The sequence below is a fragment of the Sarcophilus harrisii genome, chromosome 3 (genome assembly GCF_902635505.1).
Source record: "Sarcophilus harrisii chromosome 3, mSarHar1.11, whole genome shotgun sequence".
Taxonomy (NCBI): Eukaryota; Metazoa; Chordata; class Mammalia; order Dasyuromorphia; family Dasyuridae; genus Sarcophilus; species Sarcophilus harrisii.
In genome coordinates this window covers 466,905,318-466,932,933 of record NC_045428.1, presented here as the reverse complement: position 1 = coordinate 466,932,933, position 27,616 = coordinate 466,905,318, and the positions used below count along the sequence as shown (strand labels likewise).

The window sequence follows — 27,616 nt, the reverse complement described above, 5'->3', positions numbered from 1 at the left end:
AAAAAACACTGCATTTGGAATTGAAGCATATGAATCCTGGCTCTGCCATTTAAGTATGAGTTGATCTTGGGCAAGTCATTTAGTCTTTTTAAGGCCTCTGTTTTTTTCAATTTTTATAGGAAGTTGGATTAAAACAGTAGTTCTTAATTTTTTTTTAATGTCATGATCCCCTTAGACAATCTGATGAATCCAGTCTCAGAATAATGCTCTTAAATATAAAATAAAATACATTGGATCACAAAGAAAACCAAATGTTAGTGAAAATAAAGACTTGACTTCAGGACTAATGCTCTGTCCACTATGCTATTCAATGTGCCTTGCCTAAGGTTTCTAAATTTAGCCAGTTAATACTTGCTCATACTTTTCCCCTTCCTACCAAGATAAAAAACTGATTCTAATAACTAACTTTTTCAAATGCATGAGACAACACTAGTTACCTAGTTGTGCATCCCAAACTGGGAAGGTGGAACTCAAAAAGACAACTATTTCCTTTAGGCCAAATCTTTCTTGGTTTATCAATATAATGATTTTATAAAAGGAGGCACAAAAATATACTTGAATTTAACCACAATAGACTGAAAAGTGATGTTTCTTGCAAAGTAACATTTGTTCCACTAAAATTGTTCCAATCAAATCTCATTTTCTAGAGTATAAACTGACATCTCAGAAAATTGTCCTTCTCACTATCCACATCCTGAGATATGTTGCTCTAAACTACTCAAGGGTTGAGTATTATCATCTTTCTATTGTATCTATAAAAAACTGGGCAACAACAATTTAATAGGGAAAGGTAAATTATTTGATTAAAGATAAGAGAGCAATTTCTTCAGGGACTAATATGTCAAAATCAGTATGTCTGTGTAATACTGCCTCACTATGAAGGAAAATGTAGACTTTTCAAATATATGCAACTTAATTACTTTAAAAAAACATTAAAAAGAACTTTGTTTAGTTTAGGCAAAAGCAAAGCAGTAGGTTAACTTGATGTGTGACTTTGGGGGCATCTAATATCTGCTCTGAACTCAAAGTTTCTTACTTATACATTGAATGAGTTGGCCCAAATAATCAATTTCTAAGTCTTTTATGGCTTTAAAGTTTGATTCATAGAGTAGTAGTGAACTTAGGATTCATGCATGGTTACCTATTATCAGAGGTAAACCAGGAGGTACAGTTACCACTGGAGCCAAGAACAACAACAAATAAAGTTAAGATTAAGAGGGAGAAAAGGGTTTGGCATTAGCAGTTTTCTTCTTTATATTTAAATAAGGATATGCATAAAGAATTCCTTCATATTTAAATGCCACATATGTCTTATATTCACTATAATAATGATGGGAATGCCCTTCAAGAAAGTATACTTAAGAATGAGAAGATATAAACCAAAAATAACTCTTATCTTTGTCCTAAAAAAATCCCCATGATCCAGAGGAATAGGAAGAAAATGCATGAGACTGAAAATAAGAATAATTTGATAATGTGTGAAAAATACACCCCAGAAAGCACACCTACCATATCTACCATCCTATTCAAATGACAAACTGTTGATACTGCTCAGAATGTATTTAAGGTAAGTATGTAAAATTTAAGCTTCTAGAGGGCAGGCTCTGTTTCATTTTTGGGTTTGGATACCCAGAATCTAGCTCAATGACTGATACAGAAAAGTTTGCTGAACTGAAAATAAAGTTTCCCTAAAACTCCACAGATAATTCTTGGGGATATGTATCTTGAAGTTGTTACAATACATGTTAGCCATAGCTTTTGAGGCAGGATGATGTTATAGTAGATAAAGTATTGTATCCAAATGAGAAAGACTTAAATTCAAATACTGCCTCAGATACCTATTACTTAAGTTATCCCTGGCAGGTACCTTTACTTCTCTCAGATTTAACAATAGCACCTACCTTACAGGGTTTTGGTGAGAATCAAATGAAGATGACACACATATACAAAGTTCTTTGCAAACCTTAGTGTACCTAATAAATGCTGATTATTGGGCACCTAGGTATCACAGTAGAGACAATGCAAGGTCACCTGAATTCAAATATATTTTAGATATTTAATAGATGTGTGACTCTGACTTGTCAGAGTTAAGTGACTTGTCACTTAACCTACTTTGTCTCAGTTATTTCGTCTGTAAAATGAGTTGGAGAAGGAAACTGGAGGATACACTCCAGTAAATTTGCTAGGAAAACCTCAAAATGAGATCAGATATGATTCAATCACAACAACAACGATCACTGTCATTACTGTCACCATCATTATCATTATTATTATATCCTTCAAACCAGACAGCCTTTCTATTTATAGTCTTTATTTAAATCAATCAATAATCATCTAATAATTGCTGACTATGCATCTAGAACTATGTTAGATTGTGAGCAAATACAGACAAAAATTAAAATATCACCTAAACATATATTATATTGTTGAAAATAACATGTACATATCTAAGTATATATAATATCAAGTCTATGGGAAGCAGGCAAATGAGAAAGGCTTCATAAAGGATATGATATCTGAATTAGGTTATGAAGGAGATTAGCAGATTTAAATGGCAAAAGTGAGAAAAGAAACTATTTCAAGCCCAAGGTCACATTCTGTAAAAAAAGGGAATTGGGGGGGACTAAAAATAGAGGATAACAGTAGTGGTGGTGCTATTGGCTTAGGTCATTTGCCTGGAGTCCATGTTGCAGCCTAATGTACTAAAAGTATTGCCTCATCCTTTGGTTGCATGAGTAAGAATGAGAATGGCACCTATTTTTCAGATGAAGAAAGTGAGAGTGAGAGAGATGAGGCAACTTGCTCAAATGTCACACAATGAAGAGAACTGGGATTAAATTTTAGTTTCTCTGATTTTAAATCTTATGTTTCTTCCACTACATTTTTAGGTCTAATAAGGAAAGACTTTCCTCTGATCCATAAAAAGGAGAGGAGTGAGTCTGTAGGAAATAAGCATAAAAGCCATCAAAGCTGGAAAACCCAGTCTTGCTCCATATAGTTGGTCCTGCTCAGGTACTATGCAATGGATGGGCTTATTTGGGAATATCCAATTTTAAGAGATGAAGAAAAACTGAAGGAGTACAAAAGCAAGTAAGATATTATTTTAACTATTTGTAACAAGATAAATCTTTTTTCTTTTTAATAAACTGCAAACAGTTCAGTATTTTAAAGTTTAAAAGTATTTTATTGATTTATTTCTTGTTGATAGATCAGAGTAAAATTCTTTTTTTAAAAAATGGAAACAAATGTTTTTAAATATAAGATCATCATTATTTCTAATTGTTCCCCAACTTCACAGTGATTAATTTAGAAGGAACAAATCCTGAGGAAAGGGATTTAGATATAGAATCAGAGATTTGTATCCTCAGATCACCTATCTCTTCTAAGTCATACAGATGGTAAATAACAGAGATAAGATTCAAACCCAAATTCTCTAACTATAAATCCTGTTCTTTTTCTAATATAATACTGTAAAAAAGATAAGTAAACACTAAACTAATAAATATGGTAAGCTCTCTAAGGGGAGAGATCATCTCTTAATTAAGTTATGTATTTCTCTTCCCTAAGGCAGTGCTTTGTACATGGTAGATACTTCATAAATGTTGCAAAGATTTTGAAAATGCACTTCTACAGAGTTTTGTTTTTTTTTTTTTTTTTTTAAATACACAAATGAGATGATCATTTATCTCTTTCAGAAGAGTTAAGTCTAAACACATTTAGGGACAGTGAGGTTTCTGATTCTATCTTTTGCAATTTTTACACCAGCAAACTTTTGCTTAAAGAGACGGGGGTTTTTTTATAATCACAGAAATGACTTGGATCATCTAAACCAAATTTTGAATCAAAAGGTTGAGACTAAAAACAAAGATGCTATCATTGTGACTGCTGCCAAGACTTATGAAATTAGAGGAAGCAGACAACTGTTCTAAGTGGTCATGGGACTTGGCTATAAAGAGAATAATTCATGAAAGGGTTATTATAGGTTTCAGATGGCAAAGTGAGGAAGAAAGTAGGGGGAAGGGATAAAATTAGAAAATATTCTAACTGTACAGTCCTCTAGATTACCAATGCTTTTCATGTGATATTTAAGGAAATAAAGATAGAGAGACAGTTATTTGGGCAAAGTCACTAAATCAATCAACAAGGATATATTCAGCTTCATATACTGTGCCAGGTATGGAAATACAAGGGGTAAAAATGTCCTTGCCATCAAGGAATTTATATCTCACTAGTGGAGACAATATACACACATGCATGCACGCACGCACAAAATAAAGTCACCAATCAATAAGCATTTTTTTAAGCATTAATTGTGTGTGCCAAAGCACAGTGCTAGGTAATAGAGATACATGTAAAAAGCAATTCCTACTCCCAAGGAGTTTATATTCTAATAAAGGAAACAAAAAGTACATTTATAAGTAAATATGTGTGTGTATCTGTGCATAGAGATAAAGAGAGGGGAAGAGAGAGACTAAATATAAATAAATACAAACTATTTGACTATAAAATAGTTTGGGAAGAAAAGCACTAGCAGTTGGTGGGGAACAGGAAAAGGTTTGTACAGAAGATAGTGCTTGGTGTGAATTTTAAAGGAAGAAGAGGGACTTTCATGATGGAGTGCATAAATACAATATTAATACAATAAAATAAAATAATACAATACAAAAAAATACAAATAATAAATATAGAGTTTACATTCTCACCTGGGGGGATCAAAAAGACCTCATATTTAGGGTGGAACATATTGCAGCTAGGTGGTGCAGTGGATAAAGTGACAGACCTAGAGTCAAGGAGACTATCCTCTTGAGTTCAAATTCAGCTTACTTAGCTGTGTGACCCTGGACAAGTCACTTAACCCTGTTTGCCTCAGTTTCCTCACCTGTAAAATTAGCTGGAGAAGGAAATAGCTAGTTCAGTAGTCTTGCCAAGAAAACTCCAAATGGGGTCACAGAGTCAGACATAATTGAAAATTGACTAAACACCAACAATATGAACTGAATTCCTTACAAAAAATAGACATTTTCATATTTCTTAATAATGGAAATAATGAATGGAAAAAGAGGAGCTCAAAAGTGAAACCAAAAGTTTTTCCCTTTCAGCTGTCATGTAAAATGAGTCACAAAGAGAAAAAAGGCAAATTTCTCAAGAGTTCATTTAAAAACAGAAGGGGAAAAAACTGTTTATAATGAAAACCAAGTTTATTTTCAGAGATATTACTTAGGATTTTTCACTAAAGTAACTAAAGTTATGGGACCGAGGTGACTGAGACTAATCTCAGCAGAACTCAAGTATTAGCAAATCAAAAAGTTATGGGTCCACCAACATACTATACTGTCTGTCCTTTAAGAACAATAGATTTAAAGTTAGAAGGAAGTCCAGAAGCCAGTGAGTCTATTTTCCTTATCTTAGAGATAAAGAAATGGAGGCCCAAAGAGGCTATGACTAGTCCAGAGTCACAAAGCAAGTAAGAAGCAACATCTGAAACCAAGGTTTTCTGATTCCAACTCCAGTGACCTATCTGCTATGTCATTACCTGCCCTTCCCGCCCCTTAATGTTCATGAGAATTGACATTTTGGGGGACATGACAATGTGTAAAATACTCTTGTTAGAAGGATTTACCCATAGAGATGAAACCATGGATCCTTAAAGTGTTGATTTACAATTTAAGGTAAAGCAATTACTTCTGGAATTGCTGAAAGGGACCTAGATTTGGAGTTAAGGGACTAGTTTTGGTTCTTGGCTTTGCCACTTATTAGGTGATCTATCTAGCTTAGTGCAGTTGAAACGGTCAGCTCCTGATTCCTGGAGTCAGAGGACCTGCATTTAACTCCTATCTCTAACATTGACTATCTGTGTGACTTTAGATTTACATATCTTAACCAATCAGGGTCTCAGTTTCCTCATTTTTTTAAAATGAGGGGGTTGGACTTGATTTTCATGTTTCTTCTAGTTCTTGTGGGCAGCCAGGTGGTGTAGTGTGCATAGAGCACTGGCCCTGAAGTCAGGAGGATGTGAATTCAAATCTGGCCTCATACACCTATCATCTGTGTGATTTGGGCAAGTCATTTAATCCTGATTTCCTTAAAAAACAAAGTTAAAGGTTTCTTCTAGTTCTGAATCTATGATTCTGTGATCTCCCTCAACTCTAATTTGCTCATCTGTAAAATCATAGTATTGCTATTGATGATCTCCAAAGTCCCATATACTTCCAAATCATATGGTCTTTATTAATATCACTTACATAAATACCAATCCATATCAGGAAATAAATAGGGATGGCAGAGACTATGAGTACAGTAGGCTCTCAAATAACATTTAAAAATGTAAAAAAAAAAAAAAAATGACCCATCTCTTAATGCCTCAAGAAGCTATAGGAGATCCATGGTTTTTGGGGTAGAGAATTGGAAACTATGAATTTGTTAGTCTGGAAATAGCTTTGCTAATATGAAAGCCTAAGAGGAAAGGTCTGAAGTAATGAATATAGATTCCAATCAACCAAACAACCAACAAACATGTAAATTCTTACTACATGCTAGATACTGTGTTAATTAATACTGTTACAATTATGCAAAAATGAATATTAAATATTTTCTTTCACTCAAACTGAAAAATGCTATCTACTTCCAGAAAAAGAACTGGTGAAGTCTGAATGTAAATCAAAGCATACCATTTTTTCACTTCATTTTTTCATTTTTTTTTGTCTGTGTTTTTATTTTTCACAACATGATTAATACTTTGCTTGCCTGCACATGTATAACTTTCATCAAATTACCATGTCAGGGAAGGGTAGGGGGAAAGGAAGAGAATTTGGAACTCAAATTTCTTTTCAACTTAATACATGTAAATTACATGTAAAGATGATTTTCAACAATGACTTTCATAAGATTGTGGTTCCAAATTTTTCTTCCTTGTCTTGTATTCTTATAAATTTGATTCAATTCTCTCTATATATTTGAAAAATGAGGTCTTTGTCAGAAACACTGGCTACAAAAATTATTTGCCACCTTTCTGCTTTCCTTCTAATCTTGGTTGCATTAGTTTTGTTTGTGCAAAAACTTTTTAATGTAATCAAAATTATCCATTTTGTATTTATAATGTTCTCTGTCTCTTCTTTGGTCAAGAGATCTTCCCTTCTCCATCAATCTGACAGGCACACTATTCCTTAAAAATCCAAGTCAATAGTTTTTTCTCCTTTTTTGTTGTTGTTTGATTGCAACAAATCTGTTTAGACCTAGTTGGCTCAGTTATATGATTTCCTTTAACTCTGTTCAGCAGCACATAAATACAAGTGGAGATGTCTGATGGGAGGTAGAGTTGGACAAGGTATCAGCATCAATGGTAAAAGGGAGTAAGGGATTCATTCAGAAGTAAAAACTCTGTAGATTTATACTGGTAAGCAATAGGATTTGAGACTAGAAAGGGAAGTGAAGAGTGATGATCTTAGAGAATATGGAGTAATGGAAGTATTGGTGGTCCAAACAGGATGAAGAACATTTTTGGGAGGGGAAAGTATAGTAAGAGATGGAATAATAGAAGGTTAGGATTGGATAAAGGAATTGAAGGTTTGGTAGGACGGGGTCAAAGAGGTTAGAAGAGTTTTACTTGCTGAATCAAGTCAATAAACATTTATTAGATGCTAAGCAAAGATTAGATGCTAAGCAAAGCATCTTTGCTTAGCATCTCGCTATCTGTGGACACCAAACTGAGATCTAAAAGATAAATGGAACTACTTAACCTAGGGAGTTTATATTTGTTTAGCTAATAGAGATCTTTTAAGTTAAGATTTATGTGCTCTGTAACTTAGCAATCTTGTACTCCAGGTGTTTCATTTTACCTTCTTTTCTTTGATTACTAATAAAGACTCTTTGAAAATCCTAGCCCTTGGATAAGATGTGGAAGAAGCTATTATGCCAGGAGAAGAGAAGACATGGGGAATACATGGTCACAATTCCACAAATATGAAGTGCTACCATGTGGGAAAGGGATTTGACCCTAGAGGACAGAACCAAAGAAGAAGAATAGAGGTTACAAGAGGGAAATTTGGGCTTGGTTTCAGCAAACACTTCTCAATAATTTAAGAGCAATCTAAAAGGGCAAGTGCTACTTTAGGAGATTTCTTAGTTCCCTCTGGTTGGAGGTAATCAAACAGAGTCTGAACAATCACTTACTGGCTACAGCTATTGAAAAATTCTTTTCATGTTTGAGTTGGGCTATATGCCCACCATGATGCCTTACAAGTCTGAAATTATGTGAACTTGCATAGAGGTCTGGCTAGGAAAGGACTGAAAGCAGCTATAGAGAATTATAGAAAAAACCCCAAGTAAAAAGAAAAAATTAGTAATAGTGTAAAAAAAATGGAATTGAGACAGGATCTCAGTTATAAAAACTAAGGCCTATTTCAGTTGAATTAGTTTCATTTATCCAGGGATTATTACTGCAATACTGCAATATGGTGCAAATTTTTCTAAAAATTTGACAAAAGTGTTTTGTTTTACTATGGGGAGACATGTTATGGCTCAATGGTCATTTGTTCATATATGAATTTAGTGTTCATAAGTAGAGACCTGCTTATACTTTGAAGTACTACATTAAATTTAGAGGTTTGTCCTCCCTGTCTTTCCTTGTGAAAGTCCTTCCTACTTCCTAAAATCCAAATTAAATGCCCTCTCTTCCATGGAATATTCTCTGATCCTCCCACAGATCACAACATTTTCACTTGGGTCTCTCTAGCACTTTGTTTTGCAATTCTCTAATGTATTTATCATGAGATCTTATCTATTACAACTATTTTTTGCAATTCTCTAATGTATTTATCATGAGATCTTATCTATTACAACTATTTGTGACTTACACTCACAAAAGACTATCAACTTCATAAAAGCAGAGCTTATCTTATCTAAACTTTGTATCTCCACTGGCACCTAGCTCTACAAACAATAAATGCTTGATAAATGTTTCTCAAATAAATAAACACATAAGACATTATTTATTGGTAAAAGATCATATTATTTAGTGTCTTCTCAAACACTCAATTTCCACAAATTTCATGATCATCTAATTAAGCACATTGATGTTTATTTTTCAATATTAGCTTTTGCTTAAAAGACTTCTTTTTGATAGAGTTGGAGAGCACCTTAGAGATAATTTAGAGACTATTCTTGCTTTAAGGATGAAGATCTGTAATGAATTGCCTATAATTGATACAACGATCTTATGATCTCTAAAACCTCTTCCCAATATAAAATTGGGTCCTGTGGTTAGTGTCTATATATATATATCTATATATATATATCTATCTATATATATAATATATATATATATATATATACACAAACACATCCATACATGTATGTATGTATATTGTGTGAATTATATAAAACATTCTATATTATGACAGATCATATTATATACACTTAATACATATAAATGTAGATTATATTATCCATGTTACAAAAGAAAATCCAAACCACCTCCCCCCCAAAAAATTATACACATAAACATACACTAAAAACCCCAAGAAAAATAAAGCAAAAAAAAAAGTATGCTTCAATCTATATTCAGATTCCACCAGTTCTTTCTCTGCATGTGCAGAGCATGTTTCATCACAAGTGTCCTTGGGAACTGTTTTGAATTAATCACCCTATTGCTGACTCATTTATATCAAATTACTTACTTTCTCAAAAAGGAAGGAGGGTAGGAAGGGAAAGAATCTGGAACTCAGTTTTTAAATGAAGATTAAAAATCATTTTTACATGTAATTTGAAAAAAATATAAAAGAATTTGGACAAAAAACAACCAGAGAGGTGAGATTGTTGAATCATTGGAGATGCTGGTAAATAGGAGAGGCATGACAGAATCAGAGAACCAAAAAGAACAAAGTCCACAAACTACAGCCCTGTGAACTTCCTGGTGAACTTTCAGAGTGTATATTAAATGTAGATAAAGAACTATAAATAACAAAAAAACCCTAAAATTGCTTTAATAAATCCTGATTGATTTATGGCTTCCTCAGGAGAAGAAAAAAGAAAAAAAAAAAGAGGCCACATCTCTGAGTTACTAAGGTGTAGCCCTCTTTTTCCTCAGCTGTCCCTAGTCCTTCCCTGGTCTCAGACCTCTGGATAACAGAGATACAGGGGAATTAAGATTTGTTCTGCTTTAATCTAGAAGGTAAGAACTAGAAGGAAGAAAGGAAAAATTACTGGTGTATATGTATGCACACATGTTTATATACTTATACATCTATAAATACATACTTGTATGTACACATACATGCAAGTAATTTATATCTTGCATGTACACTGGAATATCATGAACCTATGACTTTATTGAAATAGGGAATTCCAGGATGGGGTAACTTCTTGTGAGTCATACTCCCTTCCCCCTCTTTGAAACTTCTATTTTTTGTAAATTGCCTAGAACAGAAGTGTTTAATATGTAGCTCTCATGTTGGAGTCAGAATCAAATTAAAATGTAATTGGGAAACATTTGATAAAATAAGTAAAATTATAATAGAACATAGATAATGTAGTTTTCTAAGTTAATATGTACCTGCAGGGATTCTTATATATGACTTAGTAATCCTCATTTCTATCTGAGTTCAACTCCAAAGACTCTCACCAATCAGAGTTTAGATGATAGACAAGAGTCAGACAGATGGAGAGACAGACAAAAAAAAAATCAAACTTTCTAACAACTGGAGTGGTTGTCCCCTGCCCCCACTGTGGAAAACATCCATTTCTCATGCTGAACCATTTGACAGTACTAAGGACTTCGGTATATCAAAATTTTGACTCCATACTCACAACAGAATCTAAGTTTCTTGAGAACAAGGATTATTTTATTTTTGTCTTGGCAACCTCAGAACCTAGTATGGTACTTCTCATATAATAGATGCTTAATAAATGCACCCAATAACAATAAGAATCTGCTATAATCAACTATGAAAAGATTGGTTCTTCTCAGTAGTTCAGTGATCCAAAGCAATCCCAATAGGCTTTGAACAGGAAATGCCATTTGCATGCAGAAAAAGAAACTCATGAAGGATGGTACATGTTACTAGGTTGTAGTACTAGTTAGCTAGATGGTACATCTAGCTATGTACAAGATTAGGTCTCCAACAGATCTGTAATCTTTCTTCTATTGGTACTCCTGGGGTTTGATGGAGTCTGCTCTTACAGAGAGCTCATTATTAAATTTTTAGTATGAGCATTTCCATCTTAGAAATCTAGATCAGAGCTTAATTTATTGTCTAGATGTAAGAAAAAAAAGTTTTATAAGATTGAACGTTAACCTTTAAAGTATACCTGCATGTTTTGGAGAACTAAGAGTTAAACCTTTACCATTTCAGCCTTGGCCTCCCTCCAGTAGTGCAGATTATAAACAATCCATCCCTGCCTTGCCCATAGTTTCCAAAAAAGATCTACCTATTACACTGAGGCCCTTCCTGACGGTCTTTTAATACTTGATGAGTATTGTTATTTATCATAGCTGTCCCTTTGTGATTCATTCTCCATGCATGAATGGCCCATTTTTCTTTTTAACAAAAAGAAGTTTACTTAGCAATAGTATGGAAAGGATATCCAGCAGGAATACAGCACTCATCTTCTTTTGCAATTGTATATTTCTTGGACTTTTTTATGCTACCTATTGCACACACAAATATAATATAGCTTACTTATGCCTACCATATATTCCTCTATTTTGATCACCTGTAATTCTGATTACTTGTAGATTTTGTAGCATTATATTATGTAATTATATAGCATTCCCAGATGAATTTATACTTCTTTTTTCTGTTTTTTTTTTAATGTCTCCCATGGTTTTTCCCTTTTGCTTTGATTTTTCTCTCCTAACATGATTCATAAAGCAATGTGTGTTAAAAATAAATTAAAGAAAACTAAGAGAAGTGTAAAGTAATTCTAAACTGTAACTATAGACAATATACTATATCAGTATTACCTGCCAAAACAAAACCAGGAACTATATGGACATAATTATACTGTACCTTTTATACAAATAAAATGAGATTTAAATAAAAAACAATGACATTTATAAAATAAAAATAAGGCGCTAAAAATTGATTACAAAAATGAGGAGTCTGGGATCAGAACAAATGATTTTAAAGTTCCTTTCAGTTCTAAACCTTGGCATTCTATAGTACTATCAGGTCTTCCTGTTTCCAATTCATCTTCACACAATGGCCAATAAGATACTTTCTGGCCAAAATTAATTTTAACTACATGACAAAATATATATCCCTTCTCCTAAAATTTTAGGTCCAAGCTATCTTTTTAACTTTGAATTAGATTAATCCTCTTCATAGTTCTAATTAATAGCCTGTTATAAGAGACAGACATTGCAATTTGCATCCTCCTCCATTTGTGTGTGTGTGTGTGTGTGTATATATATATATATATATATATATATATATATATATATATATATAAAGACAGTGATAGATAACATGTAAAATCTTTCTTCGTATATAATAAAGGGGGCTAGTATATAATCTATGTTATATTATTAATTATATATAATATATACATTGTTTTATATATATATATATATATATATATATATATAATAGGGTGCTATATAATCATGAATTATCACTACTACGTTCCTAAAGCCAATAGAATTGGTTACCACAAAATTTGGCATTTCAATACACTTCTAATTTTCATACTGTTCATAAATATTTAATATCTATTAAGCAGAGTACCTGGCACATAGTAATTACTTAATAAATGCTCTCTTTAGCCACCTGCCTTCAAATAACTTCCAATTTAGTTGAGAAGAAAAACTCCCAATTTTTATATCTTTTGTTCCTGATACCCTCTCTATATCCTCTCAATTCTATATCACTATCTCAGGAACATGTTCACTAACTGACAAACTCAACAAAGATCAGAGTATGAGTAATTCAATCCATCCAACAAAGATAATACTTTTTACTACTTTACACAATCCAAAAACTTTAGTTAACCATCCAAAATACAAAAAATAAAAAAAAAGAAATAAAAAATAAATAAAAGAGAAAGAAAGCAAAATTAAAGGAAAACCCCCTTTTTGCTTCAACTTAAAAACTAAAATAACTATTCACCAGAAGCTGATAGCCCAAGGAAATTTCTATTCCTGATGCTTATTATGAATGGGGCTAGTCCCACATCAGGGCAAGACCAAACAAATATTCTATGTCTCACCTATGTCTCACCAACAGTCAAACAGAGCCTAACTTGGCCAGGTCTCCTCCTGATATATACCCTTTCTCACAGATTTCAACTTATGTTTTACTACCTTCAAATACAGTATGTCCATTAACTCCATATGTCTCTCGTTGAATGGATAATGTAGCTTCTTCAGCTATACAATATGGATACCAATAGCTACCTACCAATCTTACCCAATTGTTGAGCAGAAGATTAATGTGGGTAAAAAAAAAAAAAATGTCTACTTTGTAACTACAATACGAATAGCTTACATTCATATAGTACTTTAACCACAAATTCATTGCTTTCCCTTCATTTCCCAGAGTAAGCTGATGATTCATTAAAAAATGGAGATTTCCTCTACATTACTTTCCCTCCAATTATCACTGTAGTAGAACTCCTGCTGGAGTTCTTATCAAAGCTGGCATTCCCAAATATTTTGAGAAATTTTATTCCCAAATATTTTATACTAGAAACATATGAGTTTGTATTCCAACTCAATCTCACAAAGATCGCTACTGGAAGGCTCATAAATAATGAACTATTTTTAATCATGTCAGAGTATGATACCCTATTTGGAGTTTTCTTGGCAAAGACAATGGAATGGGGTTTGCCATTTCCTTCTCCAGTTCATGTTATAGATAAGAAAACAGAGAAACTGGGTAAGTGAATTGCCCAGGATCATACAGCTAATAAAGTGTCTGAGATCATCAGATTTGAACTTGGGAACATGAGCCTTCCCGATTTTAGGTCTGCCACCCTATCCCTTCAATTTTTAGACAAGATAAGAAAGGCTTTCTTCTACTACAGTGGGAAGCTCGTTTTAGACAAGTGACCCAACTCTGTATTTCCATTTCTTCCTGAAAAATGACTACCATGGAATCACAGATTTAGAACTATAATGGAAATCTGAGTCCAATATGTCCACTGAATCCAAACTTCATTTTTCAATGAGTCCGCTAGGGAGAGTGAGACCAAAACTTACTCAGATAATAAGCTCCAGAGGTTATATTTGAACTCGGTCCTTTGCACTATGGCCACTTTGCCATAACTGCCCTACCTATCTCACATAATTGTTGTGAGGATCATATGAAATAAAGCTAGGACTATTTGGGCGTGGTAAGCCAAGATATAGGATAACACAGTAAGCATAAAAGATTTTTCAGTCAGTCAGTCATTTATATATCTACATTGTGCCAGGAACATAGTAAGACCTTAATAAATGCTTGATGATTGAGCATCACCACTACCCTTTAATAATCAATCTGCTCTCCTCTAATTCCCTAGTGGTATGAATATACCAGTATACAGTGGCATGAATAAAGAGCTTATCATCAAAAATTGTGGTTAGAAATGTTGACCAACATTGCCCTATTAAATAATTTTCAAGGAATCTTACCAAATCTATTTCGCATTACTGTATTTATTCTGGAAAAAACACGTTGAGACATGGTGCAACTGGAATCGAAAATATTATAATTATCCTAAAACCACTGTGTAACGCAAAAAACACTGTAATGAGTCAGAAGACCTAAATTCGATTTCTGGTTTTGCAGCAGTTCTAGATTACAGAAAAAGCTACTTAACTTCACTTTCTTCAGCTCTAAGTGAAGATGACACTTAAAACTACCTTCCTCCTGGACTTTTTAGGAACAATGTGCTAAATTAATTGTGGGTGGTGGTTGTGGTGTTGTAGTGGTGGTGCATGTTATGTACATGGTTGTCAGGAAATGAAAAAAGGTCCGGATCCAGTGCCAAAAATATCCTCTGACTGACTTCTGAAATAGATTGGCGGTCAGTCCCTCCCTAAAACTTTTTATTTATTTTGTATATATATATATTTAATACACATATTTGTGAATATATTGACTCCCCTCGAAAAATAGAGTGTAAGCTCCTTGAGGGTAAGATTTAACTGGTTTTTGTTTTTGTTTAGCTAGCGCCTTAGCATAGTTCTTGACATATAGCAGGCATCTAAGGTTTATAAAAGGTTTCCTTATAACCCCTAATTCACAAAGTGAAGCATTTTTACAAACGAGAATTAAATCTTTAAAGAAACCAATGCACTCCTCAATCGCAATTAAAGGAAGTGAAGGAGCATGAAAGATAGTGACCCGAAAGCATGGAAAGATAATTCTCAGGGCCAAGAAGGACTGGGCTCCTCCTTTCTCTCCTCCCAATTCCCCCAGATTTTTACCGATGGAGATCTCCTGTGCGAAGGCCAGAGAGATAAGGAGCAGCGGCAGCCCCACTGCGATGCAAGTGACCATCTTATCCACCGCCAGCTCCAGGCGCAAACCCTTGAACTTGGGTTCAGTGGGCTCCTTGAGCAGGAAGTCCGAGAAGACGTACTCCGTGGCCAGGTGGGCTATGGCCATGGCGGCAGGGATAATCCCTCGGAGGACCGCCGGGGAAAGCTTACTTCGGGAACCCTGCTCAGGACTGCATTTCAGGGCTCAGGATGCTCGGCCGCGCCGGGTGGACTGGCTGACAGGCGTGCAATTTCTCATCCAGTCACAGCCTCAATGCGCTCAGCCCTGCTTTCACTTTCCGTTCGCAATCTCTCGGGTCTCATCCCAGCTTCTTTTGTTCCAGGTCGGAAGCTGAGTTAGCTCTTGGGGCGGGAAAGCTCGGCCGTACTAAGCACCGCCGTAGTTGTGGCTGTGGCTGCCGCTGCCTTAATGCTCTGAGCGTGGTTCAGACCAGGATATAAAGTGGCTCGAGCCTGAGCATTCCCAGGCCGGATTCTGGGCCCAAAGCAGCCTCGCGCTCCGCCTAGCACCGGGGGCAGCTCCGGCTCCACGCGACCCGTAGTATTCTCTTCTCACAGGAACGCTACACCTCCCCATAGACCTCTCCACTACGGCCCAAACTCTGGACTGCGCGCGCACGCGCCCTGGCTTCCAACGCCAGCCAGCCACTCGCTCTCACTCACTCTCTACGCTAATGAATGATTTCGCCACCTGGCCCACTGCTCATTGGCTCAGAGAACAAAGCTAGTTGCAGCTCCTCCCTGGGAACCTCCCCGTACTGTTCTGTGGGTGCTGCGGCTAGCTAAAGAAAAAGCTATAGGACAACAGGTGCTGCATTGGGTACCTATTCCAAGCTCTTAGTATCAATTTAATATTAAACTTACTCTTGTATTAATTTTGCTCGTTTCTCTTTGAAATCATCTGGGAAGACTACACAACAAAGGAAGGTGTGATTTGATTAAATGGGTGAAAGAAGTTGAAGTGGCTAAAGAGTAGTTTGAGTACCATTTTGCAATATAACCCTTAGGAAACTAGGTTACTTATGCTTCTTCCTCCGAACCATCACAAGTGACCTGTTTAAATTCTGTACCTCCAAGAAAAACATTTCAGAAGGGGTTGCTGATTGCAAAATAAATGTCCTGGAAAAAAGTATCTTAGGATTTAGGGCTGGAGGGGACCTTTGAATCAACCTTTCAACCTTTCCCATCTCTCATATCTTTCTCTTTCTATTTACACAAACCACCACCCTTATTACTTCTTACCACTTGCAAACTGTCTTTCTACCTCGACCGATGGGTCGATGTTATTCCCATTTTCTCCCTCATCTTCAAAACCTCTGATATAAAAAAAATTGCATCTTGTTAAAATCTCACAAGATATCCAAACCATACCTCATCTATGAATCTGTAAATCTCTTTCTAGAGCAATATTGGTAATAGTCTGGCATATATTGTGGGCATAGAATTTGGTATGTTCCTGGCCTCTCAATTTCATTCTCCCACATGAAAAATTGACTCTGCTCCAGAATTCTCTAATTTAATGACATTTTTTGACTTAGTTTTGTAGGCTTCTTGAAAAGGAAGCCCAAATCAGTGCTTTTATCTGCCACCTGGGAGGAAGAATATCAAGTAGAGTTGAGAGGTATGTCCATTCTGGATGCCTGCTGCTTCCTTGGACACTTATTTCAAAGTAACCATGAGCCATTACTATAGAAGAGAGCATTTGAAGTTGTGAGGTATCAGAGATATCACCAAGAGCTGATAGTATTCATGGGCCCTAAGCCTTGACAGCTTTCTTTCTCACTGTCTCCATTCTAGGTTAGAAAATTGCTCTCATAACTGCCCAGCTCATCTGACTGCTGTCTCTCCTTCCTTAAGGAGGAGAGACAATGGGGAGAGTTAAAATGAGACTGGAATTGCAAATACACTAGTTTATATCTTCTATTAAGACTTATCAAACTGTTGTACTCCAATGTCCTGGATAGGATACCTGGAAACTGAAACCCACTAATTAAAAAAAAATTTTCTGAAGAGAAAGTATCTAATTGAGGTATTAAATTCTTAGCTTACCAATGAATAAATTACAAGTAGGGGATGAATTGATATTTATAAAACATACAAACCATTAGATGAATTTTCTTGCTCAGCATCAATATACAAATCTATCAAAAATTACTTTTATACAAAGAAACAGTAAATACATAATATATACAGACAGCTCAATAGATATAGATATATGGTTTCAGAGAGAGAGAGAGAGAGAGAGAGAGAGAGAGAGAGAGAGAGAGAGAGAGTATGTAACTACTTCTCTTTATCTTGACAGGCTGAAAGTAGTGGCCACTCACAGATATGAGGCTAATAATGATCAGCATTAAAGCTTTAATCTGTTCCATATTTCTTACCTGGACTGAGTTGTCCCTCCTTAGGCAGCATGTTTATCTATCTGCTCTTAGGAGCTCATCACATTGATGCTGGATTTAATGTGGATACTGTATTGGCTTTTGGCCTGCCTTCATCTCAGAACTCCTAAATTCAAACAATCTATCAATCTTAGATTCCTCAGCAGTAGGGACTATAGTCACTTACTACCATGTCAGGTTTAAAACATGAGTCTTAAAAATAATTATAAAAAAAATTTAGACACATCATTAACCTTTTTTTTAAAAAAATAACTTTATTTTCAAAATATATAACAAAGTTAGTTTTCAACATTCACCCTTGCAAAACCTTATGCTCCAAAATTTTCTCCCTCTCTTCCTCTAGACAGTAAGTAATCCAATATGTTAAACATGTGCAGCTCTTCTATATGTATTTCCACATTTATCATGCTGCACAAGAAAAACCAGATCACAAAGGAAAAAAAAAGAAGAAAAAAAATCAAGAAAACAACAACAAAAAGATGAAAATATTATATTGTGATCCATATTCAGTCCCTTATAATCCTCTTTCTGGATGTAGATGGCTCTCTCCATCACAAGTCTATTGGAATTAGCCTAAAACACCTCATTGCTGAAAAAAGCCAAATTCAGCAGACTTAATCATTACCTAATCTTGTTGCTGTGTATAGTGTTCTCCTGATTCTACTCACTCCACTTAGCATCAGTTCATATGAATCTCTTCAGGCCTTTCTGAAATCATCTTGCTGATCTTTTATTATAGAACAATAATATTCCATAAATTCATATACCATAACTTATTTTACCATTTTCCAACTGATGGGTATTCACTCCAGTTTCTTGACACTACAAAAAGGTCTGTTACAAATATTTTTGCACATGTGGATTCTTTCTCCTTTTTTTATGATCTCTGGGATACAGACCCAGTGGAGACACTGCTACATTATGCAATTTTATAGTCCTTTGAGCATAGTTCCAAATTGCTCTCCAGAATGGTTGGATCAGTTCACAATTCCATCAGCAATGTATTAGTGTCCAAGTTTTCCCATATCCCCTCCAACATTTATTATCTTTTCCTATCATTTTAGCCAATCTAAGAGGTCACACCATTATCCTTTAAAGGCGTATAAAAGTAAATTAACAATATCTTTTCCAGACTCAGGATGGCTTAGCAGGCAGTCATTTAAGGATGTCAGAAAAAAATAAATGCTCTGAACATCAGGGAGAGAGAAGAGGAGAACCAAGGCTCTGTTTCCTTCATCAACCATAATGGAAAAGGAACAAAATAGAGAAAACAGATTCATAAAGCTTCTGCTCTCCTGGCCACCAGATAGAGAACAGTGGGACAAGAGCAAGAGCCAACTTCTTTCATGGCTAATTGGGGGCAGGAAAAAATCAAGATGACTTTAGAATTTCTGTGTCTTAGAGTCCTTACCTTCATTCAAATCAATCAATCAACAAACATACTAGGTGCTAAAGATACAAATTAAACAAAATTGAAACAGTTTTTGCCCTTAAGGAGCTAATATTCTACTGGGGGAGAAAGGACACAATCCTAAAAGATGTAGAGTTGGAAGAACTACTAAAGGTTGTATAGCTCAGAAAGATAGCATGGTGTAGTAGATAGCTAGGGTTGTGCTAGTAATGTTTAACAAGTTCTATACCCCCACAAATGTATTCACTCTATAGAGTTTAAGTTTAGTTTGCATAATTAACATTTTCTCCATTACTTTCTTAAGTCTTGCAAACCTACAAAATAATAAATCAAACTCTGATTTGTAGTATTTGCTGATTTCTGGATACTCAAAGGAAAATTTAACAATTAGCTCTTGTGAGGTGGCTTCAGCACATGCCGATACAGTAAGCTGGACTTGAAGATAGGAAATTCTAAGTTAAAATCCTTCTTAAGTCACCAGTTGCATGTGTGACCCTGAGCAAGTCACTTGGCCTTATCTGGGTACCACTTTCTTGGTATGAAAATGAGGGTATTGGATTTAATGACCTCTAAAAGGTCCATTCCAAATCTAAGCCATTAAGTTTCTTTTCCCTGTCTCCATTCCAGTTGAAGAAATACCCTTTATCAACTGCTCAACTCATCTGAGTAAGTATCTTCTGCCTTCCAGCAAGGGAAGAAGTTAAAATGAGACTAGAATTCATAGTAAATAATTTACATCTTCTATTGTAATTTATCAAGAATATTAATGACTATAAATCTAGTCATTTTATAGATGAAGAAACTAAGGCCCAAGGAAATTGATGTAGATATACACAAAATCCATTTTTAAATATTTCTTTACATTTCCTTTAAATTTTGTTATTATTAATTTTATGCTTATTTTTTATACCTTCCTTCATTTCTGAATATAGTCTTCTTCCTATACCCAATGAGTCTTGTTATAACAATGAATAAAAAATGTTTAGAAAAACCAACCCTTACGTTAATTGGGTCTAATCGCATAGTCAATATTCTATAGCTATATATAGCCATATAACCTATGCATTTCCTACTTATGCAAAATACCAAGGGATTTTTGAAGAATACTAACAGCTGAGAAAATCAATAAAGACCTGTTAAAGGACATGACAGTTGAATTGAACTTTGAAGGATTTCTAGAGGGAGAAGTGAGGAAGGAGCATATTCCAGACATATGGAGCCCTCTGGCAAAGACAAGAAGATGGAAAAGATGGAATATCATTTATAAAGAACAGAAAATAGGACAGTTTGGTTGGGATAGAGCAAGGACAAAGTGTAATCAAAATGGAAAATAGGCTGGAGCTAGATTGTGAAGGACTTTAAATGTCAGAGGAATGTGTATTTTGTTATACAGATAATAGGGACAATAATGGGGAGAAGGAGAATGATGGAGTGGTGGAATTACACAATCAGGCAATTTGGAAGCTTTGAGGAGGATAGATTGGAAAAGGAAGAAACTGGATTCACTGAGACCAATTAGAAAGTTCCTATAATAGTCCAGGTAAGGAGTGATGAGGGGTAGAACTAGAGCAGTTGTGCTGTGAGTAGAGAGGAGATAGATGCAAGAGATGTTAAGGAGGTAGAACTGGCAAGGTTTGGGTATGGTGCAGGGAAAAGGCACCAAGTCATATGCTTTCATTTATAATCCTACCAATTAGGGTTCAGATATACTCAAACAGTGCCTTCTTGAGGTCTGGAAGTGATACTGTAATTTCTGCCTTCCAAAATTTTAACATATTAATGAAAGTTTTCTTTTTTTCCAAGGAAAGACTCAGTATCAAGCTTAAAGAATTCTGTCCTAGTCACAAAAGAAAGCTAATTCTGTCTGTGGATCTACTAAAGAGCACTCTTTCCTGAAATTTATTTTCCTGACTAGAGCCAAATCAAGGTCTGTATTTTGATTTCTAGAATTTGGTGTCAGTTGTTCAAAATTATATTGCTAACATTGTTGTGCAGGCAGGGTTTTAAGAAATTCCATGAACTGTACTGGGTTCATGATTCCAGTCATCAAGTCTACCATATCATAACTAAACTGGCAAGTCCCTAAGATTTTTACTATCTTTAAACATAAAGTATGATCTATATAATATGTGAAGCATAGCCATGATATTAACACAACCATTTCAGAAGAATTAAAATGATACTTTCAAAGGCAATGAAAAGAAATATGATGGGTATAAGCAGGCAGTAGAATGTTAGTAGCATGTAACAACTGACATGGACTAGATGGAAGAAATGGCATGCTAAATATTATTAAGAGTATGTCTGGTTGGAAAAGGAGATATGTGAATAAAGTCATGGCTGTAAGTATCCAAACAAACAACTAGAACGTGATACCACTAGCTCCAAGGCTTTTGTTGTTCATAGTGTCGAACTCTTTATATCTCATTTGGGGTTTTCTTGGTAAAAGATACTGGAGCAGCTTGCTATTTTCTTCTCCAGCTCATTTTATGGGTGAGGAAGCTGAGGCAAAAAAGGATTAAGTGACTTGGCAAAGCTCACACACCTAGTAAGTGTCTAAGGCTTGATAAGTTTTATTGACTACAGGTCTGGTACTTTGTTCACTGGGCCACCTACATGCCCATTCCTTCAAGACACTAAATAACAAAGCTTTAAGTGCTTGAGTAGATCTTCTATAGATAAGAATGAGAAAACATGGAGAAGAATCCCTTAAGAGAAGATCTAGTGAATGTACCTATTCTGATAAAGCTATGATTCTTTCAAGGACCAAGGCAAAATATTAACAATTTTTGAAGTATGTATTTACTATTTTCTCCAATTGCATATTAAAATATTCTAAAGCATTTTTTTTAAAGTTTCAAGTTCTAGATTCTACTCCTCCTTTTTTTCTCATCTTTTCTTCCCCACTGCCTGAAACAGAAAGCAATCAGATATAGGTTATACATGTGCAATTATGTAAAACATTTCCATATTAATCATTTTGCATAAGAAAACTCAAAAGAAAAAGAATGAAAGAAAGAAAGTAAAAAGTAGCATGCTTCAATCTTTCTGAATACCAGTTTTTTCCTCTGGAAGCAGATATTATGCGGCATTATCAGTCCTTTAGGATTGTCTTGGTCACTGTATTGCTGAGAAGTACTAAGTCATTCACAGTTCTTCATCAAACAATATTGTTGTAATTGTGTACAATATTCTTCTGCTGCTCATTTCACTTTGCATCAGTTCATGAAAATCATTCTAGGTTTTTCTAAAATCATCTTGATTGTCATCACAATAATATGCCACAGCTTCTTTAACCATTCCCCAATTAATCAATCTCCTTTGATTTCCAATTTTTAGCTACCACAAAAAGAGTTGCAATAAATATTTTTGTACAAATAATTCCACACCTTTTATGTCTTTGACATGCCGACTTAGCAGTGGTATTGTTGGATCAAAAAATATGCACAGTTTTACAACCCTTTGGGAATGGTTCCAAATTGTTCTTCAAAATGGTTGGTTCAATTCACAACTCCACTATCAATGCATTTGTGTCCCAATTTTTCCTTTCCAACATCCACCAATTTCTTTTTCTGTCATATTAATCAGTCGGATAGATGTGAGATGGTCCCTCAGAGTTCTTTCAGTTTGCATTTCTCTAATCAATAGTTATCTAGAGCATTTTTTCATTTGAATATAGATAGTTGTGATTTCTTTGTCTGAAAACTAACTTTTTCTATCATTTGACCACTATTAATTGGAAAATGACTTGTATTTTTATAAATTTGACTTAATTCTCCCTATCTTTGAGAAATAAGACCTTTATCTGAAATACTTGTTACAAAAAAATTTCTCCAAGTTTTCTGCTTTCCTTTTAATATTGGTTACGTTGGTTTTGTTTGTTCAAAGCCTTTTAAATTTTACATAATAAAATTATCTGTTTTATATTTTGTAATGCTCTCTATATTTTCTTTGGTACTAAATTCCTCCCTTATCTGTAGATATGACAAATAAACTATTCCATGCTCTTCTGATTTGCTTATGGTATTACCCTTTATGTGTAAATCATGTGGCTATTTTGATCTTATATTGGTAGAATTGGTACAGTGTAAGATGTTGATCTATATCTAGTTCTGCCATATTATTTTCCCATTTAAAATACTAACAATTTAAAGAATACTTAGTGGTTATGAAGTAATTTATATACATTAATGTTATTATTATCCATATTTTTTCAAGTGGGGAAACTGAAACTCATAAAGAATAAGTGATCTGTTTGTGAAAATGATTAGTAAATGGTAAAAGTGAAACTTAAACACCAATCTTCTGATCAACCTCAAGTCAATATGTTATTCTACATTGCCTATTTTTTATGTTAGTTTTTGTCCTCTGCCATAAGGACCTTACATACAAACCCCAACTCCACTCTTACTAATTGGAACACTATCTTTCTGTCTAGGTGATTAAGCAAAATAAACCATGTACATTACAATCTATTATTATATCAACCTTTATTAAATAGAGTATTAGAAAGAAATAAACTAATCTTTTATACCTATAGTTCCATTAGAATTAAATCAGATGAAAAGAAAGAATATATCAAAATTGCTTATTCTAAAGGATAAAAACTTATGAAGGGTATTACATTAAAAATACATTTGTTATCATCATTACTATAAATTCTTTTGTTGAGTAATTTCACAGCATTCACAGAATTTGCTAGTGAAGACCATGCTATCACATTACTTATTAGAATATATTATATCATTTTTTTTGCTCTTGATTAAGTGAGAATCTGAGATGAGAATAATTGAGGTTCCCTGATTGACATTATAGACTTAATAATTATTCAGATATTGTTAAAATTTTTGGTGTTATTATAACTATCTTTAATTATCCTACTTCCTGCTTCTAACCCCAACCCATAGATGCAAAAGAATATAAATAAAATATCCCTTCACCACAATTTACATATAAGTATTCCTCAGTAACTCCCATATTCGTTTGATCTACTCTTAACTTAGATATGCTACCAATACACTTAACTACTTTGCAGGGAGTCAAGAAACTCCAGTAAGTAATGATTTGTTAGTCTAATGGTAAAGAATTTTGCTTTTATCTCTCTTATTTATTCCCCAGTAATAGGAAATAAGGTGTAGAAAGTGTTCAGTTAATTAGGAAGTTGGTTGGGCCTATAAAATTTCAATACTAATCTACAAAGCTTTTTAAATAAAAATAAAACAAAGCTTTTTAAAAAATATAAAAGGAATTCCTTTCAGAAGTCTCTTCTTTCTAAACTTTTCCTTCTCTTGGCTGCTTGCCCTAATCTCTTCTTTTTATTCCTCCCCCAAAGCTCCTGGTCTTTAAAGGCATAAAATTTATGGTTGGTGAGAAGTCAGTCACATAGATGAATTGTCTTATATTATTTCTCATTCTATTTTGATTGCAATCAAAAATGCAGCTTTGGAATGATTTCCTAAACTCAGTGAAAATCAGACTCAAATATTAAGTACTGAACTCTTCTGCTGGGCAGCAACCCTCCATTTCTGAAATTCCCACTATGGTCTGTTTGAAACCCCCTACATTTTGCTGCACAGGGAGGCCAGACACAAGTGAGAGGACCTGGCCTATTATTTCACAGATTCTAAAAATCCTACTTTTCTAAGCATAAATATGAAGTTGATTTAAAAAAATACAAACCTTGCAACAGAAATATATTGTCAAAATATTTAGTATTAAGTAAATTTGTAAACCTTCAAGTATGACTAAAAGTTTGCATAAAGCAAGCAGCAATTTTTTTTTTCAAAAAGAAAATAAAACAAAAAACCCTGATAACTTTACTTTTGATAACTAACCAATGCAGAGTCTGTTGATGTAACAGGTGAAAAAGAAAAATTAGGAGCACTGGCTTATTGAGCAAAGAAGACTCATTATTAGATCATATTCTGCCAGCAGATGCTTTAAAATAAATCCTGAAGATTCAGTAGGTAGTGACTTTTCTTGAATATCATAGAGAACAATCTAATTGGATGTGGGAAAAATCAGGGCCATCTCATTGGATTGCTACAATGCTTTCTGGTACTTTGTAAGTGACCCTTTAATCATCTAGGAACTAAATTTGATGGCTAGCTAGGAAAGCTTGAACTCTAGAGTAGAAAAATTGAAAATGGAGACATCTTTTTGGCATCATCACTTAGAGGACAGCCTTGAAGTAGACTTTTCTCGTCTGAGATAATATCTTGTGTATTTGTGTGTATGTGTATGTATTTATCCCTGAGAATTAATCATAACCTATTTCAATAGATAAAAGCAAATTGCTTTCAGTTATATTTTGAGGGCATCAGATGCCTGGTCTAGGATACAGTATCTGTTTTGTTATTGTAAACGTTGCCTTATATAATCTTGTTGCACTGTTTTTTTCCCATCTAAGGGTGAAGCTTGACTGCTTTTCATGCATGCTGGCTGAGGAAGGGCAGTTTACAAAGCATCAGTGGGAAGTGCACAAGTCTGAATAGCTCGGTAATCCATCCGGTTTCTCAGAGATCGGAGAATGAGAAAGAGAGAAATGACTACTAGGAAGAGCAGGAGGCCGATGATAAAAAGGATGACCAAAGCTGCCTTTGCTGCTCTGGGAGCCAGATTTTTGCCAAAGAAATGTATCTTTTCATTATTGATTCCTGTGAAAACAAGAAGTAGTGTTAGCAACTTTTGGATTTCTCTAATGGATTTTTTTTCCCAAATAGATAAGTTTGAGAGTTAATAGCTACCATCAGTAGGCACAGTGGGAGGGATTGGTTCTTCTTTAGAAGAGGGCTTCGTGGAATAAGGAATCCTGTTATCTGGAGAAATTAAATAAAAAGGATATCATGTCAACAAGAGAATTCTAAAGAGTAATTTGTTCCATTGTTCACAATACTGTTTCTTCAGTGTTTCATCCCAATCCTGTTATGCTCAATAGGACTAACTTTGGTCTTTGTTATTAAGACCCTGTAAGAAGTATCTCTTCATGTAGTCTGCACATAAGTGATGTATGAATATGCCCTTCCAGCCTTATTAACCCCCTTAATGAGCTGTCAGTTACAGCCAAATTGAATCATTTTTTGTCCCCAAATTATGTACTTACATCACTGAGCTCATGAAATTCACTGTGCCTGAAATTTTTTCCTCCTCACACTTTTTTTAAAAAAATCTTTCTTTTATTCTTATTTATATTCTGAATTTATAAACCAGATTTCCATTTAATCCTGCACCAAGCTGTATTACTGCATAATTGATGGACAAAATGGCACAATGTTGCATGTTACCTGCTTAGATAAATGAGTTTACATGCTATTCATTATTTGTGATGGTCCTTTATGTAGCCTGCATGTGGTGGGAAGAGACTAAGATCACATCTGCAAGGTTTTAATTTATAATGGACAAAAAAGCTGTTTTTTGTTTGGAATCAATTGTACATATAGACTAACATATTTAGGGAATTGAACTAAAAAGTGGGTGCATGAAGAAGAGTTGACTTCCTTAGTTCCCAAGAGAATATGGGTACTATACACATCTAGTGCATACAAGAGCCCAACAGTATTCTCTCCATCTGTCAGGAAAGACTTCTACAAAATGTTCTAGGCTTGCCTGAAAACCCAGTTTGCACTTGCAAATGAGTATTTCCACAAGGAAAAAGAACATAAAGATTACATGTAAAATACTCTGAATCTTTACTATATATAGCTCAACTCTTTTTTCTTTAGTGTGTACAAAAAAAGAAAGATATTGGTCCCAAATATGACCTATTTGTGTTTCCCTCTGAACTTCTTTTTATTACTTTTTTGCCTTTTTTTAAAACATTTACTATTAGACCCCTTTTCTCTCTGTTTTCCCTTCTCACTTCATTTGTAACTTCTCCTTTGTAACCAATAAATACAGTCAAGCAAGACAAATCCTTATATTAGCCATGTTAAAAAAAAAAAAAAAAAAAGCCTCATTCTGCACCTGTAGTTCACCATCTCTCATTAGGTGAAGGCATGTTTCATCATCAGTCTTCTAGAGTCATAGTTGGGTCTCAGCTCCATTCCATATGCTGAATTACTACCTATCCTATAAAAAAAATTCTAATGCTGCCTTTTCCAGGAAACCTTCCTTAATAGCTCTAGTGGGTGATAATTTTTCCTTCAGATTTCACATAACCCTTGACTGGATAATCATGTAACTGTCTATTTTAATTATTTGTATTTGTGTCTTATCCCCACTAGATTGTAAACTCCATGACAGTAGGTCCCATGATTCATCAAATGTCATCTCTTTTAGCAGTAAATATAGTGTACTATCACACAGTCGACATAAACACTGATTGCA

At 34.5% G+C, this 27,616-nt stretch overlaps 2 protein-coding genes across 2 annotated transcripts in view; both read right to left on the bottom strand.

Moving 5' to 3' along the window:
• PANX1 (pannexin 1) overlaps positions 1–16,139 on the bottom strand; it is a 56,167-nt gene extending 40,028 nt beyond the window's left edge. The window contains exon 1 of the mRNA XM_003764315.3: positions 15,407–16,139. Coding sequence (XP_003764363.1) covers positions 15,407–15,587 — 181 coding nt within the window. The 5' untranslated portion in view covers positions 15,588–16,139. The remainder of the gene's footprint in view (positions 1–15,406) is intronic.
• Positions 16,140–23,184: 7,045 nt separating this feature from the next.
• The window catches only part of HEPHL1 (hephaestin like 1), a 90,855-nt gene continuing 86,423 nt past the window's right edge, over positions 23,185–27,616 (bottom strand). The window contains exons 19-20 of the mRNA XM_031961008.1: positions 26,038–26,109; positions 23,185–25,947 (exon numbers count right to left, since the gene is read on the bottom strand). Of these exons, the coding sequence (XP_031816868.1) occupies positions 25,748–25,947; positions 26,038–26,109 (272 nt within the window). The 3' untranslated portion in view covers positions 23,185–25,747. The remainder of the gene's footprint in view (positions 25,948–26,037; positions 26,110–27,616) is intronic.